At 37.4% G+C, this 15,195-nt stretch overlaps 1 protein-coding gene across 1 annotated transcript; it reads left to right on the forward strand.

Annotated features, from left to right (window-relative positions):
- Positions 14,026-14,959, forward strand: LOC107633366. Its single transcript, XM_016337000.1, has 2 exons — positions 14,026-14,605; positions 14,754-14,959. Exons 1-2 carry the CDS (start codon positions 14,026-14,028, stop codon positions 14,957-14,959), a joined length of 786 nt encoding a protein of 261 aa, XP_016192486.1.

The raw sequence follows: 15,195 nt of genomic DNA on the forward strand, positions 1-15,195 counted from the left end.
AGAGGCTACAAAGTGGAGGAATAAACATAACTTCTCATTATTCATAATTTTAGGTTTTAGATGTAGTTTCTAGAGAAAGAGGCTTTCTCCTCTCTCTAGGTTTTAGGATTCCTAGTTTTATGCTTTTGAGTTGGATATTACAAAGAGTTGCTACCTCCGTTGAAGTCATTATTATTCTAGTTTATTTTCTTTTTCCCTTACTCTTTCATATCCTTAATCCTTATTCAGAGTTACAATTGGATTGTTTTTAGAATTTATTAATGCAAGAAGTATTTTTCCATTTAAATTTTATTATTTGTTTAATTGCTTCCAATTGATTTTAATTATCATGTTCCCTTTTTACTTCTCTTATAAGTTTACGAAGATGGTATTCATGTTGACATGGTAGACTCCCAACTTGACTTGGGGATTGATTAAAAGGAGACTCTTGAGTTGGAATGCTCAAGTGATTAGTTAAATTGGAAGTTGTTGGCTAATTCTCTATTTACTAACGCTAATCCTTCCCAAGGGAGAGGATTAGGATTTGCGAATAAGAGTTAGCTCAATCACTTGACTTTCCTTTATTTAGTAAGGGTTAACTAAGTGAAAATAACAACCTTTTGATACTATACTTGAGAAAATCCAACAAGGATAGAACTTCCAATTAATCATTTCCCCAGTCAAGGCTTTTTATTTTGAATACATAAATCTCTTTTAATTTACATTGCTTTAATTCACAATCATTTATTTTTCCACTCCTCATTCCAAAATTTCTCAGAAAATAAAAACCCATAACCAATAGTAACACACCTCCTTGCAATTCCTTGAGAGACGACCTGAGGTTTAAATACTTCAGTTATTACTTTTTAGAGGTTTTGTTACTTGTGACAACCAAACTTTTGTACGAAAGAATTCTTTGTTGGTTTAGAAACTATACTTGCAACGAGAATTTATTTGTGAAATTCTTTACTAGCAGAAAATACGTTCATCAAAATGGCGCCGTTGCCAGGAAATTGCAAATGTGTCTTATTATTGGTTATTGTAAATATTTGCTTTTGCTTGTTTATTTGTTTTTGTTTTTAATTTTTATTAGCTACTATGAATTCTCACCTCTGTCGCTATGAGTTTGGTTCCAATGTTGTTGTAGAGAATGGAAGCTATAATGGAAACATGTATCAAGGTTGGAACAATCAAAGATGGGAGAAGCCACAAGGATTTGATCAACCCTCTTGGCTACAACCCCCTCTAATGCACTATAACCAACAACCATCCTATGATGCATACCAAGACAATAGTTATGGTGGACTCTTTCGTGACAACCAACCTCCACCAAATTACTATGGTCAAGAGCCATTCCAGGGTGCATACCAAGATGGTGAATATGGTGGACCCCCTTGTAGTTACCAACAAGCCCCACCATATGTTTATGAACCACCTCCTCAACATAATTCTGAACCACCACACTCACAAGCCCCTTTCCACCATTCACTTCCATGTGACCCTAATCCTTACCCACCATACCAAGAGCCTTCCAAGCCACACTTCCAAGAACCACCACCTCATTATACACCATCTCCATATCCTCATCAAGAAGAACCACCTCCGTATTATGAACCCTCCTATCCACCCCAACCTCCATTGGATAACAAAACACTCTCTAATCTCATTGATCTCACCTCTAAACTTTAAAATCTTATATTCCACAGGGACCAACCCTCTACCTCCAATATTCAACCCTCAAGCTTTAGTGCACCACCACCCTCCGTGCAAGAATACCCAGATCTATCAATCTGAAAGCAAGATGATCCCAATTATGTTATTGACATGGAACAAGAGAGAAAGGATCGTCTTCGCGAATTCATACTTCATAAGAAGCTTGAGGAGGCCCTACAGGTGGAGGTAGCAGAGACCCTTGAAGATGAAGGAGTAGTTGAAGGGAGTTGTCATGGAAAGAAAGTCATCAAGGAGGAGTACGATTTTATACTAAAACAACTAGACAAAGCAGCAATTATTGAAGAGGAAGAAGTGGTTGTAGACTTAGGAGATGCTGAACCTCCATGGGAAAGTCCAGTCATAGAGCCTCCTTACAAGATGTTTGATGTTGATGTTGAGGAAGGTGTACAACCTCCAAGGCATATCCTGGTTGAAGCCTTTGAGGAGGTTGATCAAGAGATGGATTCAATCATTGATGAATCCTTATCTGCAATTGAATCCTCTCCCATTGGACTTGACATGGAGATTAAATAAGAAAAAGCACAACCTCCCATGCCATTAGTAAGTAATGAAGAAGAGATTGAATTGGAATAAAACTCATAAGAGGAAGAGGTTGAAATTGAAGAAACTTGCAAAGAGGTGGAAGTTGTCAAGGAAGAGCTCAAGGGAATGGAGCTGGAAATCACCTTGCCAAAATTGTTGGAGACCTCTCCCCCAAAGCCATCACCATCTATTCCTTCATTCAAGTGGGTAAATCTTTCATCTCTAAGCTTAATTAGCCCACTTGAATATGCTTTGCTTGAGACGGATGGGCAACTTAGAGCTCTTTGTGGCTATAAGAGTAAGAGGGAGATGGTTAGTGGTAGGAATTGTCATGCAAGGTTCAATATGGTTGCATGCTCCAAATTGAAGTACAAGGGTTGGTATAATTCTCAATTGAATGGATCTAGGAAGTTGTTTGGATATCTCTGTGAGAATTTCGATTGCTCACCACCCAAATGGAAAAATGATGATCAACAAGAAGACGGGTGAAAAAGCAAGGTTTGGGACCCCGGAATTCATTCTAGCAATCAACACTCTTGGGGCCTTGTCACTTGCTTTAACTTGCTTGAAGGCTTTATGCAACTAGTGTGGGATCCCAGAGGCTATTGGAATTACAAACACTGGTGGGGATTCCTAGATGAGTTCAAGCACAAGCCTTCATGACAAGGAGCTCACCAAATATCCAACTTAAGGACTTTAACTAAAAGTGCTAGGTTGGAGACAACTCACCATGGTATAGTGTTTCCTTTTTGTTCTTAGTTTTATTTTATTTTATTTTTATTCGTGTTCATTCATAATTTCTGCATAGTCATCTGCATTCTGCATTTAAAAAAAAAGGGCATCAACGCGCAAGCGTCAACGACGCACACGCGTCAATGACGCGCACGCGTTGTATATGTCTGCGCAACTAGACAGAGAGTTGCGCGAGAGACACGCGGGAAGGGTGCGTGAAGCACAAGCCACCCTACGAACGCGCACACGTCGTATGTGTCTGCGCAACTAGACAGAGAGTTACGCGAGAGACACGTGGGAGGGGTGCGTGGCGCACAAGCCACCCCATGCATATGCGCACCGCATGCGTACGCATCCCCTGTAGAAAGTTCAACCCACGCGTAAGCGTCAGCGACGCGTACGCGTGGGAATGAAAATTGGTGTAAAGAGCACATTGAACAGAGAATTGTGTGGCCATGGTGCTGGAGTTGTGCGAGAAGGCTAGTGATTGTGTGACCGACGCGCACACGTCAGTTTGCACTTTTGGCCATCCACGCGTATGCGTGAGCGACGCGCACGCGTCGCATGGTTGTCTCCGTTTTCACGCGTACGCGTAATGCCCGCGCGTGTGTCACGTCCCGTTTTTTTCATTCCTTTCTCCTTTCTTCTCTCTTTTCTCCTTCTTTCCTCCTTCTTTTGTTACCTACTTCTTCTTCATTTCTTCAACTTCTCATCCCTATTCTTTTCCATTTTATTTTACTTAATTTATTTGCACGCTTTCATTCATTGCATTTTAATTTTGTGCATATTTTTATTTTCTTTTCCAAATTTATTATTTTTCCATTGGTGTTAAATTTTCTTATTCAACTGTTACATCTTTTCTTGAATTATTCTGGTGCTTCATGACTTGTTTTATTCTGATTGGGTATTATTATTCATAAGTCAATGCCATTCTTTTGTGATACTTGCATTCCATTTGCATTGATATGCACTTATACTATCTTGCATTACCCACACCCTCTCCCCCATTTGTTGCAATTTTGCACTATTGATATGCCATTTGCTTCTACTGTTTTCTCACTTGCATGTTGTAGCTACCATATAATTGAGACCCCCATTATTTGGCATTAACCCACCCATACTTTATTTATTTTCTTATCTCTATTTCTGGGTTACTTTTCTTCTTTTTCCTCTTCTTTCAGGATGGCCACCGAGAAGGGAAAATAAAAGCTTCTCAATGGGGCAACAGACAAGTCCATCTGCACAATCTATAGAGAAAAGCATCAGTTGGAGTGATCCGTCCACTTGCATATCTTAGCATGCACCGAGGACAGTGCAATCTTTAAGTGTGGGGAGGTCGATACCGACTTCTGTGGGTTAGTTACTTCCTTTTTCAAACACCAATGTTAATTTGTTAGTTGTTGCATTTGCATGTTTGATTGCATGTTTGTTTAATTTTGTGTATATTTTACCACTACTTGACTAAAGTAATGAGTTTCTTTTCAAGATCCCATTTTATAGCATTTCACTAATTTAAATTAAAAATTTTTTGTTAAACTTTTTTGAAGACTGTAAATTAGAACATGAATTATAGCTAAGAACACACAACCTGTGAGATTTGAGCTTAATAACATGGTTACATTATTTAACCATAATATTTTATTCTTGTGTATTTTCTTCTCTATGATTGTAATCTATATTTTGTTCCATTATATATGTCCATTGTTTAGTATATTTACATGCTTGCATATGATTGAGGCCATTATTTGTTATCATCTCACTTATCCCAAATACCCTACCCTTTCAATCACCTTTGTTTACTACCTTGAGCTTTTTAATCCCCTTTGTTCTATATTTTACCACATCACTAGCCTTAAGCGGAAAAACAATTAACTACCCCAATTGAATCTTTGGTTAGCTTAAGATAGAGATTGTGTGCCAATTAAGTGTGGGGAACTATGGGAACTTGGGTTGATGAAAGTGTACAGTGTTTCATTGACAAAATATTGGGAATTTGGGTATCTACTCATGTGAAACCAAAAAAAAAAAAAACATATGCATTGATATGTTATGTTTGCTTTCATGTTTACCATATAAAAAAATAAAAAATATTCAAATAAATAAGTAATTAAATAAGGGGACTGACGTTGGGATTTTTGCCAGTAAAGAATGTCATAAAAACATTCGCGTTGTAGATATAGTCTCTAAACCGACAGAAATTTCTTCGTACAAAAGTTTTGGTTGTCACAAGTAACAAACCCCTTTGAAATTGATAACCGAGTATTCAAACCTCGGGTCGTCTTCTCAAGGAATTGCAGGGAAGTATGTTCTTATTATTGGTTATGCAAAGGTATGTTTTGGGGTTTATTAGGAGGTAAGGAGGGAATATGTTGAATGACAAGTAAAATAAAATAATAACAATAAAATCTCTTGGCAAGGTATAAGAATTGGAATTCCTATCCTAGTTATCCTTATTAGGTGTGAAGAGAATTGGGTTTTAATCCCACTTGGTCATCCTTTATTAAACAAAGGAAGGTTAAGTGGACTGATCAGCTTGATTCTCAAGTCCTAGTCAACTCCTGTGGAGAGACTAGTGTTAGAGCAATCCTAACTCAAGCAAAATCTGCCAATTTCAATCATTTGCTGAGTTTGATAACTCAAGTATCACCAATCACTTGACCAAAGCCAAAAGGGAGAAAATATCTAAATTAATTTAAAAGCAATCTTAAATAGAATAAAACAATCATAAACTGAAATACTTCAAATTGTATTGAATCAAATTAAACATAGGAATCCATAAACCAAATTGGCAACATCTAATAATCAGTTGAAGTAACAGAATGAATAAAAGTATAAGAGAATATAAATTAAAGAACATTGAACCTGGGATTTGAGAGTCACTCTAAAACTAAGAGAAATCCTAAATCCTAATCCTAAGAGAGAGGAGAGAACCTCTCTCTCTAAAAACTACATCTACTCCTAAAATTGTGAATGTGAAAGCCTCCTCATGAATAGATATATTCCTCCACTTTATAGCCTTTAATCTGTGTTTTCTGGGCCGCAAACTGGGTCAAAAACAGTCCAGAATTCGCTGGTTTCGAATTTTGCCACGCTGGATTTCTGTCACTGCAACGCGGCCACATGGATCACGCGGTCGCGTCGCCTAGCGTCAGGGGAACTATAGCATATTATATATCAAATCGAAGCCCCGGACGTTAGCTTTCCAACGCAACTAGAACCGCATCATTTGGACCTCTGTAGCTAAAGTTATAGCCATTTGAGTGCAAAGAGGTAAGGCTGGACAGCTTAGCAATTTCTCCAACTTATTGTATTCCTTCCACTTTTGCATGCTTCCTGTCTATCCTCTGAGCCATTCTTGCCCTATAATATCTGAAATCACTTAACACACATATCAAAGCATCTAATGGTAATAAGAGAGGATTAATAATAAGCAAATATAAGATCAAAGAAGCATGTTTTCAATCAAAGCACATAATTCGAGGTCTTTTTCAAGGTTGTAATGGGGCTAAGGTAAGGGTAAAGGTATATATATGGCTAAGTGAGCTTTATAAATTGAATCTTTAATTAACCTAAACTTTCACCTAACATACATATACTTTATATAATTCTAATTCATGCCTAGCTACCCAAGATTCCCACTTTTACATCACATACTCATGTATCAACTTTTTCTTTTTAATTTATCACATGTGCATTGATTTTTTTCATTAACTCAACATTGGGGTAATTTTGTCCCCTTATATATATATATTTTTTTTTTCTCGTTTTTTTTTCTTTTTTTTTTTTGAATCATAAAAGCAAACATAACTTATCAATGCACATGGATTTTCCATTATTTTTCTATTTTGATTTTTCATGAGTAGGTTCCCAAATTCCTAATATTCAAATAAATTAGAAACATGATACATTCCCTTATTAACCCATGTTCCCACAGTTTCCCCACACTTAATTGTTACACAATCCCTATCTTAAGCTAACCAAAGATTCAATTTGGGATATTACTTTTGTTTTTCTGCTTAAGGCTGGTGATGTGGTAAAATAGAATAGAAGGGGATTAAAAGGTTCAAAGTGGCTAACAAGGGTGATTTAAAGGGGTAGGCTTATTTGGGATAAGTGAGCTAATAACAAATAATGGCCTCAATCATATGCAAGCATGTAAATACACTAAATAATGGACATATAGATTGGAACAAAATATAGATTACAATCATAGAGAAGAAAACACACAAGAATAAAAATTTATGGTTAAATAATGTAACCATGTAAATAAGCTCAAAATCTCACAGGTTGTGTGTTCTTTAACTCAAAAACCACGTTCCAAATACAACTTCAAACAAGTTTTAATATAAAATTTTATTCAAATTAGTGAAATTCTCTAAAAATTTTCTTGAAAAAGAAAATATTATTTCAACCAAGTGGTAAAATATGCAAGAAAATCAAATAATCATGCAATCAAACATGCAAATGCAACAATTAACAAGGAAAATAAAATATTGGTGTTTGAGAAGAAAATAGTAACCCGTGGAGATCGGTATCGACCTCCCCACACTTAAAGATTGCACCATCCTCGGTGCATTCTAAGATGTACAAGTGGATGGGCTGCTCCAACTGATGCCTTTCTCTATAGATTGTGCAGATTGACTTGCCTGTCTCCCCATGTAAACGTCTTTCGGTTGTCTTCCGGGTTGCCATCCTGAAAGAAAAAGGGAAGAAGAGTAACCCAGAAATAAAGATAGGAAAATAAATAAAACATGGGTTGATTGATGCCAAATAATGAAGGTCTCAATTACATGGTAGCTACAACATGCAAGTGAGAAAACAATAGAAGCACATGGTATACCAGTGGTGCAAAAATTTGCAACAATGGAGAAGAGAATGGGGAAGGAGATATAATATAAATTCATGTCAATGCAAAAGTAATACTGATATAAAAGATTGGCATTGATTTAAATAATATTACTCAATCAGAACTAAACAAGTCATTAAGCACCAAGAAAATACCAAAAAAGATGTAACAGTTGAATAAGAACATTTGAACACCAATAATAATTTTAGAAAAATAAAAATATGCAATGAATGAAAGTATGCAAATAATTTAAATAAAATAGAATGGAAGTGAGAGAAAATAGGAAAGGAAGAAGAAAGAAATAAGAAAAGATAAGACGAATAAGGATTCGGAGAAGAAAAGAGAAGAAAATTGGCACTAATCTGGATAGGTTGTGCGACGCTGGCGACGCGGTCGCGTGGGTGACGCGGTCGCGTGGTGCGCGATAAGGTTGGGTGACACGGACGCGTGGGGCATGCGATCGCGTGACTCGATTTGTGCTAGTGGCGCGAGTGCAGCCTCGCGGTCGCACAACTCTCTGTTCAAAACTTAGTATTGCCAAAATCCAGGGTGATGCGGTCGCGTGGGGCATGCGATCGCATGAGTGGCCTTATTTCCAATACGATGCGGACGCATGGGGCACGTGTTCGCATGGGAGGGCTTGGGCTGCCAGCACGAGTCCAGCCCAACTCCAGCACAACTTTCGGCCATGCACCCTTTTTACGCCGATTTCAGGTCATGCGGCCGCGTGGGTGACGCGGTCACGTGGGAGGCCATTATTCCCATATGACGCGGTTGCGTGGGGTGATTTGTGCCATTGGCACGCCTCCAGCGCTGCTCCTACGAAACTCTCTATTCATATTAATAGTGTCTCCCATCTCCTTGCGACGCGGACGCATTGGTCATGCGGTCGCGTCGCGTACTCGCTTTTTTTTTTTTAATCTGAAAAGATGCAGAATGCAGTGTTAATATGAATGTGATGCAAAACTCCAGGTTCAATAAAATAAAATAAAACTTGAAAATAAACAAAACTAAATAAAATTAAAATTGAAAAAGGAACGATCATACCATGGTGGGTTGTCTCCCACCTAGCACTTTTAGTTAAAGTCCTTAAGTTGGACATTTGATGAGCTTCCTGTTATGGTGGCTTATGCTTGAACTCATCCAGGAATCTCCACCAGTGTTTGTGATTCCAGTAACCTCCGGGGTCCCAAACTAGGCATGTAAAACCCTTGAGCAGCTTCAAAAAGATTCTTAGGCTCCCGGGGTGTTGGATGTCAGAACAGATTCCAGGATCCCAAACCTTGCTTTTACACCCGTTTTTGTCTCGATCTGCATTTTTCCAGCTGGGTGATAGGTGATCTGAATTCTCACTACAGCGACCAAACAGCTTCCAAGACCCATTCAGTTGAGCTTTATACCAACCTTTGTGTTTGAACTTAAAGCTTCCAACCATGATGAACCTTGCAGGACAATTCTTACCACTGGCCATCTTCCTCCTACTCTTAATGTCACAAAGAGCTCTAAGTTGACCATCCGTCTCCAGTAGCCCATATTCAAGTGGAATTAGAAAGCTAAGGGATATGAATTTTACCCACTTGAATGTTGTGAAGGATGATGGCAACTTAGGGGGAGGTATTTTTAATGAAATTGCAAGTTCCACTCCCTTGTGCTCTTCTCTGATAATTACCACCTCTTTGCAAGCTTCTTCAATTTCAACCTCTTCCTCTTGGCAGCTCTCTTCCAATTTAATCTCCTCTTCATTGCTTTCCAAGGGCATGGGAGGTTGTGCTTATTCTTCTTGAATCTCCATCTCTTGATCAACCTCTTCCAAGTCTTCAACTATAACATGCTTTGGAGGTGGTACACCCTCCTCAGCATCAAATTCAACCGTCTTGGAAGGAGGCTCTATGTCTTGACTTTCCCATGGAGGTTCTGCATCTCCTAGATCTTCAACCAACTCTTCTTCTTGAACAATGACAACTTCTTCTACTTGTTCTAGTACGAACTCATTCTCTGTCTTGCCCACTGGAGTTTCTGGTATTTCTTTCATGCTCTGCTCTTCATTGGGCTGTCCACATGGAGCTGTGGCTGATCCTTGTGTATTTGAGCGCCTAGAAACCCATTGAATTATCGCTTGCTCCAGTTGTTGAATGGTTGTTTGAAATTTAATTACTGTTTCTCTTAGGTGAGCCTCTGCTTCTCGGGTTGCTGGACTTGGACATGACACAAAGGAAAGTGGTGGTGATTGGGAGTGATTGGATTGGAATTGGGGTGGTTCTATATATAGTTCATATGGCTCATAAGGTGGTTGGTATGGTGGTTAAGGGTTAGGGTCATATGGAGGTGAATGGCGAAAAGGGGCTTGTGAGTTTGGTGGTCCAAAGTTATGTTGAGGAAAGGGTTCACGTTGGGATTTTTGCCAGTAAAGAATGTCATAAAAACATTCGCGTTGTAGATATAGTCTCTAAACCGACAGAAATCCCTTCGTACAAAAGTTTTGGTTGTCACAAGTAACAAACCCCTTTGAAATTGATAACCGAGTATTCAAACCTCGGGTCATCTTCTCAAGGAATTGCAGGGAAGTATGTTCTTATTATTGGTTATGCAAAGGTATGTTTTGGGGTTTATTAGGAGGTAAGGAGGGAATATGTTGAATGACAAGTAAAATAAAATAATAACAATAAAATCTCTTGGCAAGGTATAAGAATTGGAATTCCTATCCTAGTTATCCTTATCAGGTGTGAAAAGAATTGGGTTTTAATCCCACTTGGTCATCCTTTATTAAACAAAGGAAGGTTAAGTGGACTGATCAGCTTGATTCTCAAGTCCTAGTCAACTCCTGTGGAGAGATTAGTGTTAGAGCAATCCTAGCTCAAGCAAAATCTGCCAATTTCAATCACTTGCTGAGTTTGATAACTCAAGTATCACCAATCACTTGACCAAATCCAAAAGGGAGAAAATATCTAAATTAATTTAAAAGCAATCTTAAATAGAATAAAACAATCATAAACTGAAATACTTCGAATTGTATTGAATCAAATTAAACATAGGAATCCATAAACTAAATTGGCAACATCTAATAATCAGCTGAAGTAACAGAATGAATAAAAGTAGAAGAGAATATAAATTAAAGAACATTGAACCTGGGATTTGAGAGTCACTCTAAAACTAAGAGAAATCCTAAATCCTAATCCTAAGAGAGAGGAGAGAACCTCTCTCTAAAAACTACATCTACTCCTAAAATTGTGAATGTGAAAGCCTCCTCATGAATAGATGTATTCCTCCACTTTATAGCCTCTAATCTGTATTTTCTGGGCCGCAAATTGGGTCAAAAACAGTCCAGAATTCGCTGGTTTCGAATTTTGCCACGCTGGATTTCCGTCACTGCGACGCGGCCGCATGGATCACGCGGTCGCGTTGCCTAGCGTCAGGGGAACTATAGCATATTATATATCAAATCAAAACCATGGATGTTAACTTTCCAACGCAACTGAAACCGCGTCATTTGGACCTTTGTAGCTAAAGTTATAGCCGTTTGAGTGCGAAGAGGTCAGGCTGGACAGCTTAGCAATTTCTCCAACTTATTGTATTCCTTCCACTTTTGCATGCTTCCTGTCTATCCTCTGAGCCATTCCTGTCCTATAATATCTGAAATCACTTAACACACATATCAAGGCATCTAATGGTAATAAGAGAGGATTAATAATAAGTAAATATAAGATCAAAGAAGCATGTTTTCAATCAAAGCACATAATTAGGAAGGTAAATGTAAAACCATGCAAATAGTATGAATAAGTGGGTAAAGAGTTGATAAAATCCACTCAATTGAGCACAAGATAAACCATAAAATAGTGGTTTATCAGGGACAAAATTACCCCAATGTTAAGTTTAATAAAAGATCAATGCATATGTGGAAAAAATTAAAGAAATATTTGGTACATGAGTATGTGAAATATGCAAAAGTGGGAATTATGGGTAGCTAGGCATGATTTTAGAGTTACATAAAGTGTGTGTGTGTATGTTAGGTAAGAGCTTAGGTTAGTCAAAGATTCATATTATAGCTCACTTGGCCATACATATATCCTCACCCTTACCTTAGCCCCATTACAACCTCGGAAGACCTCATGATGTTTGCATTGGTATACTAAATTTTTTTTGATTGGTTAGATGAAGAACAAAGTTTAGAAAGCATGACTACAGAAGAGTAGAGTGATCAACCCTAGACATTTGAGCGATTAGAGTGCATATACACTACCAGTGAGGGTTCAATGCTTGATTCTATGTTCCCTGCTTTCATGAGCTATCTTCTTACAAGTTTACTTGTCTCTTATTGTGTGATTTGAATTAGTGGAATCTGATTTATGTTTGTCTTGAAGAATTTGTTTACTTTTAACCAAGTAGGTAGAAGTATTTTTGCATGAAGTTGCATTCATATAGATAGGTTGCATTTCATAAGTTTTACCATTCCTCTTCACTCCTTTAGTTCTCTTGAGCTTAGCATGAGAACACGCTAATATTTAAGTGTGGAAAGATTGATAAACCACTATTTTATAGTTTATCTTGTACTAATTTGAGTGGTTTTTATCAAGCCTTTACACACTTATTCATACAATTCGCATGTTTTACATTTTCCTTCCTAATTTTGTACTATGATTGAAAACATGCTTCTTTGGCCTTAAAATTGCTAATTATTAATCCTCTCTTATTACCATTCGATGCCTTTATATGTGTGTTAAGTGTTTTCAGGGTTATAGGGCAGGAATGACTTAGTGGATGGAAAGGAAGCATGCAAAAGTGGAAGGAATACAAGAAATTGAAGGAATTGCTAAGCTGTCCAACCTGACCTCTTCATACTTAACTGACCATAGCTTGAGCTACAGAGGTCCAAATGAGATGGTTTCAGTTGCGTTGGAAAGCTAACATCTGAGGCTTTGAAATGATATATAATTTGTCATAGTTTCTTTGAAGATAGGTGACGCACACGTGTGCATCACACGCACGCGTCACATCTGTGAAAATCAGCGTATCAAAATTCGCCCCCAGCAATTTCTGGGCTATTTTTGGCCCAGTTATCGGCCCAAAAAACACAAATTAGAGGCTGCAGAGTGGATGAATGAACACAAATTCTCATTATTCATAATTTTAGGTTTTAGATGTAGTTTCTAGAGAGAGAGGCTCTCTCCTCTCTCTAGGTTTTAGGATTCCTAGTTTTATGCTTTTGAGTTGGATATTACAAAGAGTTGCTACCTCTATTGAAGTCATTATTATTCTAGTTTGTTTTCTTTTTTCCTTACTCTTTCATATCCTTAATCCTTATTCAGAGTTACAATTGGATTGTTTTTAAAATTTATTAATGCAAGAAGTATTTTTCTATTTAAATTTTATTAGTTTTTTAATTGTTTCTAATTGATTTTAATTATCATGTTCCCTTTTTACTTCTCTTATAAGTTTACAAAGATGGTATTCATGTTGACAGAGTAGACTCCCAACTTGACTTGGGGGTTGATTAAAAGGAGACCCTTGAGTTGGAATGCTCAAGTGATTAGTTAAATTGGAAGTTGTTGGCTAATTCTCTATTTACTAACGCTAATCCTTCCCAAGGGAGAGAATTAGGATTTGCGAATAAGAGTTAGCTCAATCACTTGACTTTCCTTTATTTAGTAAGGGTTAACTAAGTGAAAATAACAACCTTTTGATACTATACTTGAGAAAATCCAACAAGGATAGAACTTCCAATTAATCATTCTCCCGGTCAAGGATTTTTATTTTGAATACATAAATCTCTTTTAATTTACATTGCTTTAATTCACAATCATTTATTTTTCCATTCCTCATTCCAAAATTTCTCAGAAAACAAAAACCCATAACCAATAGTAACACACCTCCCTGCAATTCCTTGAGAGATGACCCGAGGTTTAAATACTTCGGTTATTACTTTTTAGGGGTTTTGTTACTTGTGACAACCAAACTTTTGTACGAAAGGATTCTTTGTTGGTTTAGAAACTATACTTGCAACGAGAATTTATTTGTGAAATTCTTTACTAGCAGAAAATCCGTTCGTCAACATTCAAGGACAAGGTTGCCACCACCTGCAGCTAGGAAAGGGGAAAAAACTACTAGAATAGAGACTTTTTCCATCTTCAACAACACCTGGAGCCCAACCAACGATAAAAAGTGTATTGCAAAATAAAGAAATTGTGAAAAAATGTGACATTGCCATTGCAAAGTGGATGGTTGATGCTTCTGTGCCATTTAATACAGTTAATTCAGCATATTACCAACCAATGATCGATGCTATTGCAAACATTGGTGCAGGATATAAAGGTCCAAAGTTTGGTAGAGTTCGTGGGTATTTGTTGAGTAAGTTGGTGGAGGATGTGAAAAAGATTATTAAACGGTATCGTGAAATTTGGAAGCAAACTGGATGTACTATCATGGCTGATAGATGGACTGATCGTTGTAGGCACAGTTTAATTAACTTCTTGGTTTATTGTCCTAAAGGAACTATCTTCCTAAAGTCTGTTGATGCTTCTCATGCCTCCAAGACTGCTGAATTATTGTTTAGGCTTTTTAAGGATGTTGTCAACTTTGTCGGTCCTGAAAATGTTGTTCATATAGTGACAGACAATGCTGCAAATTACGTTGCTGCTGGAAGGTTGTTAGAAGCTGAATTTCCTAAGTTGTATTGGTCTCTTTGTGTTGCGTATTGTATTAATTTGATGTTGCAACATATTGGAAAGTTGAATGAAGTGAGACAGTTTCACATGCTTCAAAGATTACTAAATACATATATAATCATTGTCATCCACTGTATCTGATGAGGATGTTTACCGGTGGACGAGAAATACTTCGTCCAGCTCGAACTCGCTTTGCTACCAATTCATAGCTTTGCAGAGTATTCTGGCTCAAAAAGATGCATTAAGAGCTATGGTAACTTCTAAAGAATGGATAATCTCAGCCTACTCCAAAGAAGCTAAAGCTAAAACATTTGTCGATCAAGTTTTAGACTCTAAGTTTTGGAATCAATGTACAAATGTTGTCAAGCTTACTGAGCCACTTGTTCGTGTGCTTCGTATTGTGGATAGTGAAGATAAAGCTGCAATGGGTTTTCTTTATCAAGCTTTTAATAAAGCTAGAGAAGAGATGGTGAAGAGGTTTCAATGAAGAAAGAAGATTGTGGAGCCTTACTTGAAGATTTTGGATACTCATTGGGATTCACAACTTAAAAAAAATCTTCATGCTGCTGGCTATTGGTTAAGCCCTGCTTTTCGATTCAATGCTGCTGAATTTGAAAAACATAAGTAAACCACTTCTGGCCTACTAGATGTAATTGAGAAATATTTATATGATGATCCAAAATAGAATACTAAGTTGACAAGTGAGAAGAGAATATATTCTAA

This window comes from Arachis ipaensis, chromosome B03, assembly GCF_000816755.2.
Source record: "Arachis ipaensis cultivar K30076 chromosome B03, Araip1.1, whole genome shotgun sequence".
NCBI classification, from domain to species: Eukaryota; Viridiplantae; Streptophyta; class Magnoliopsida; order Fabales; family Fabaceae; genus Arachis; species Arachis ipaensis.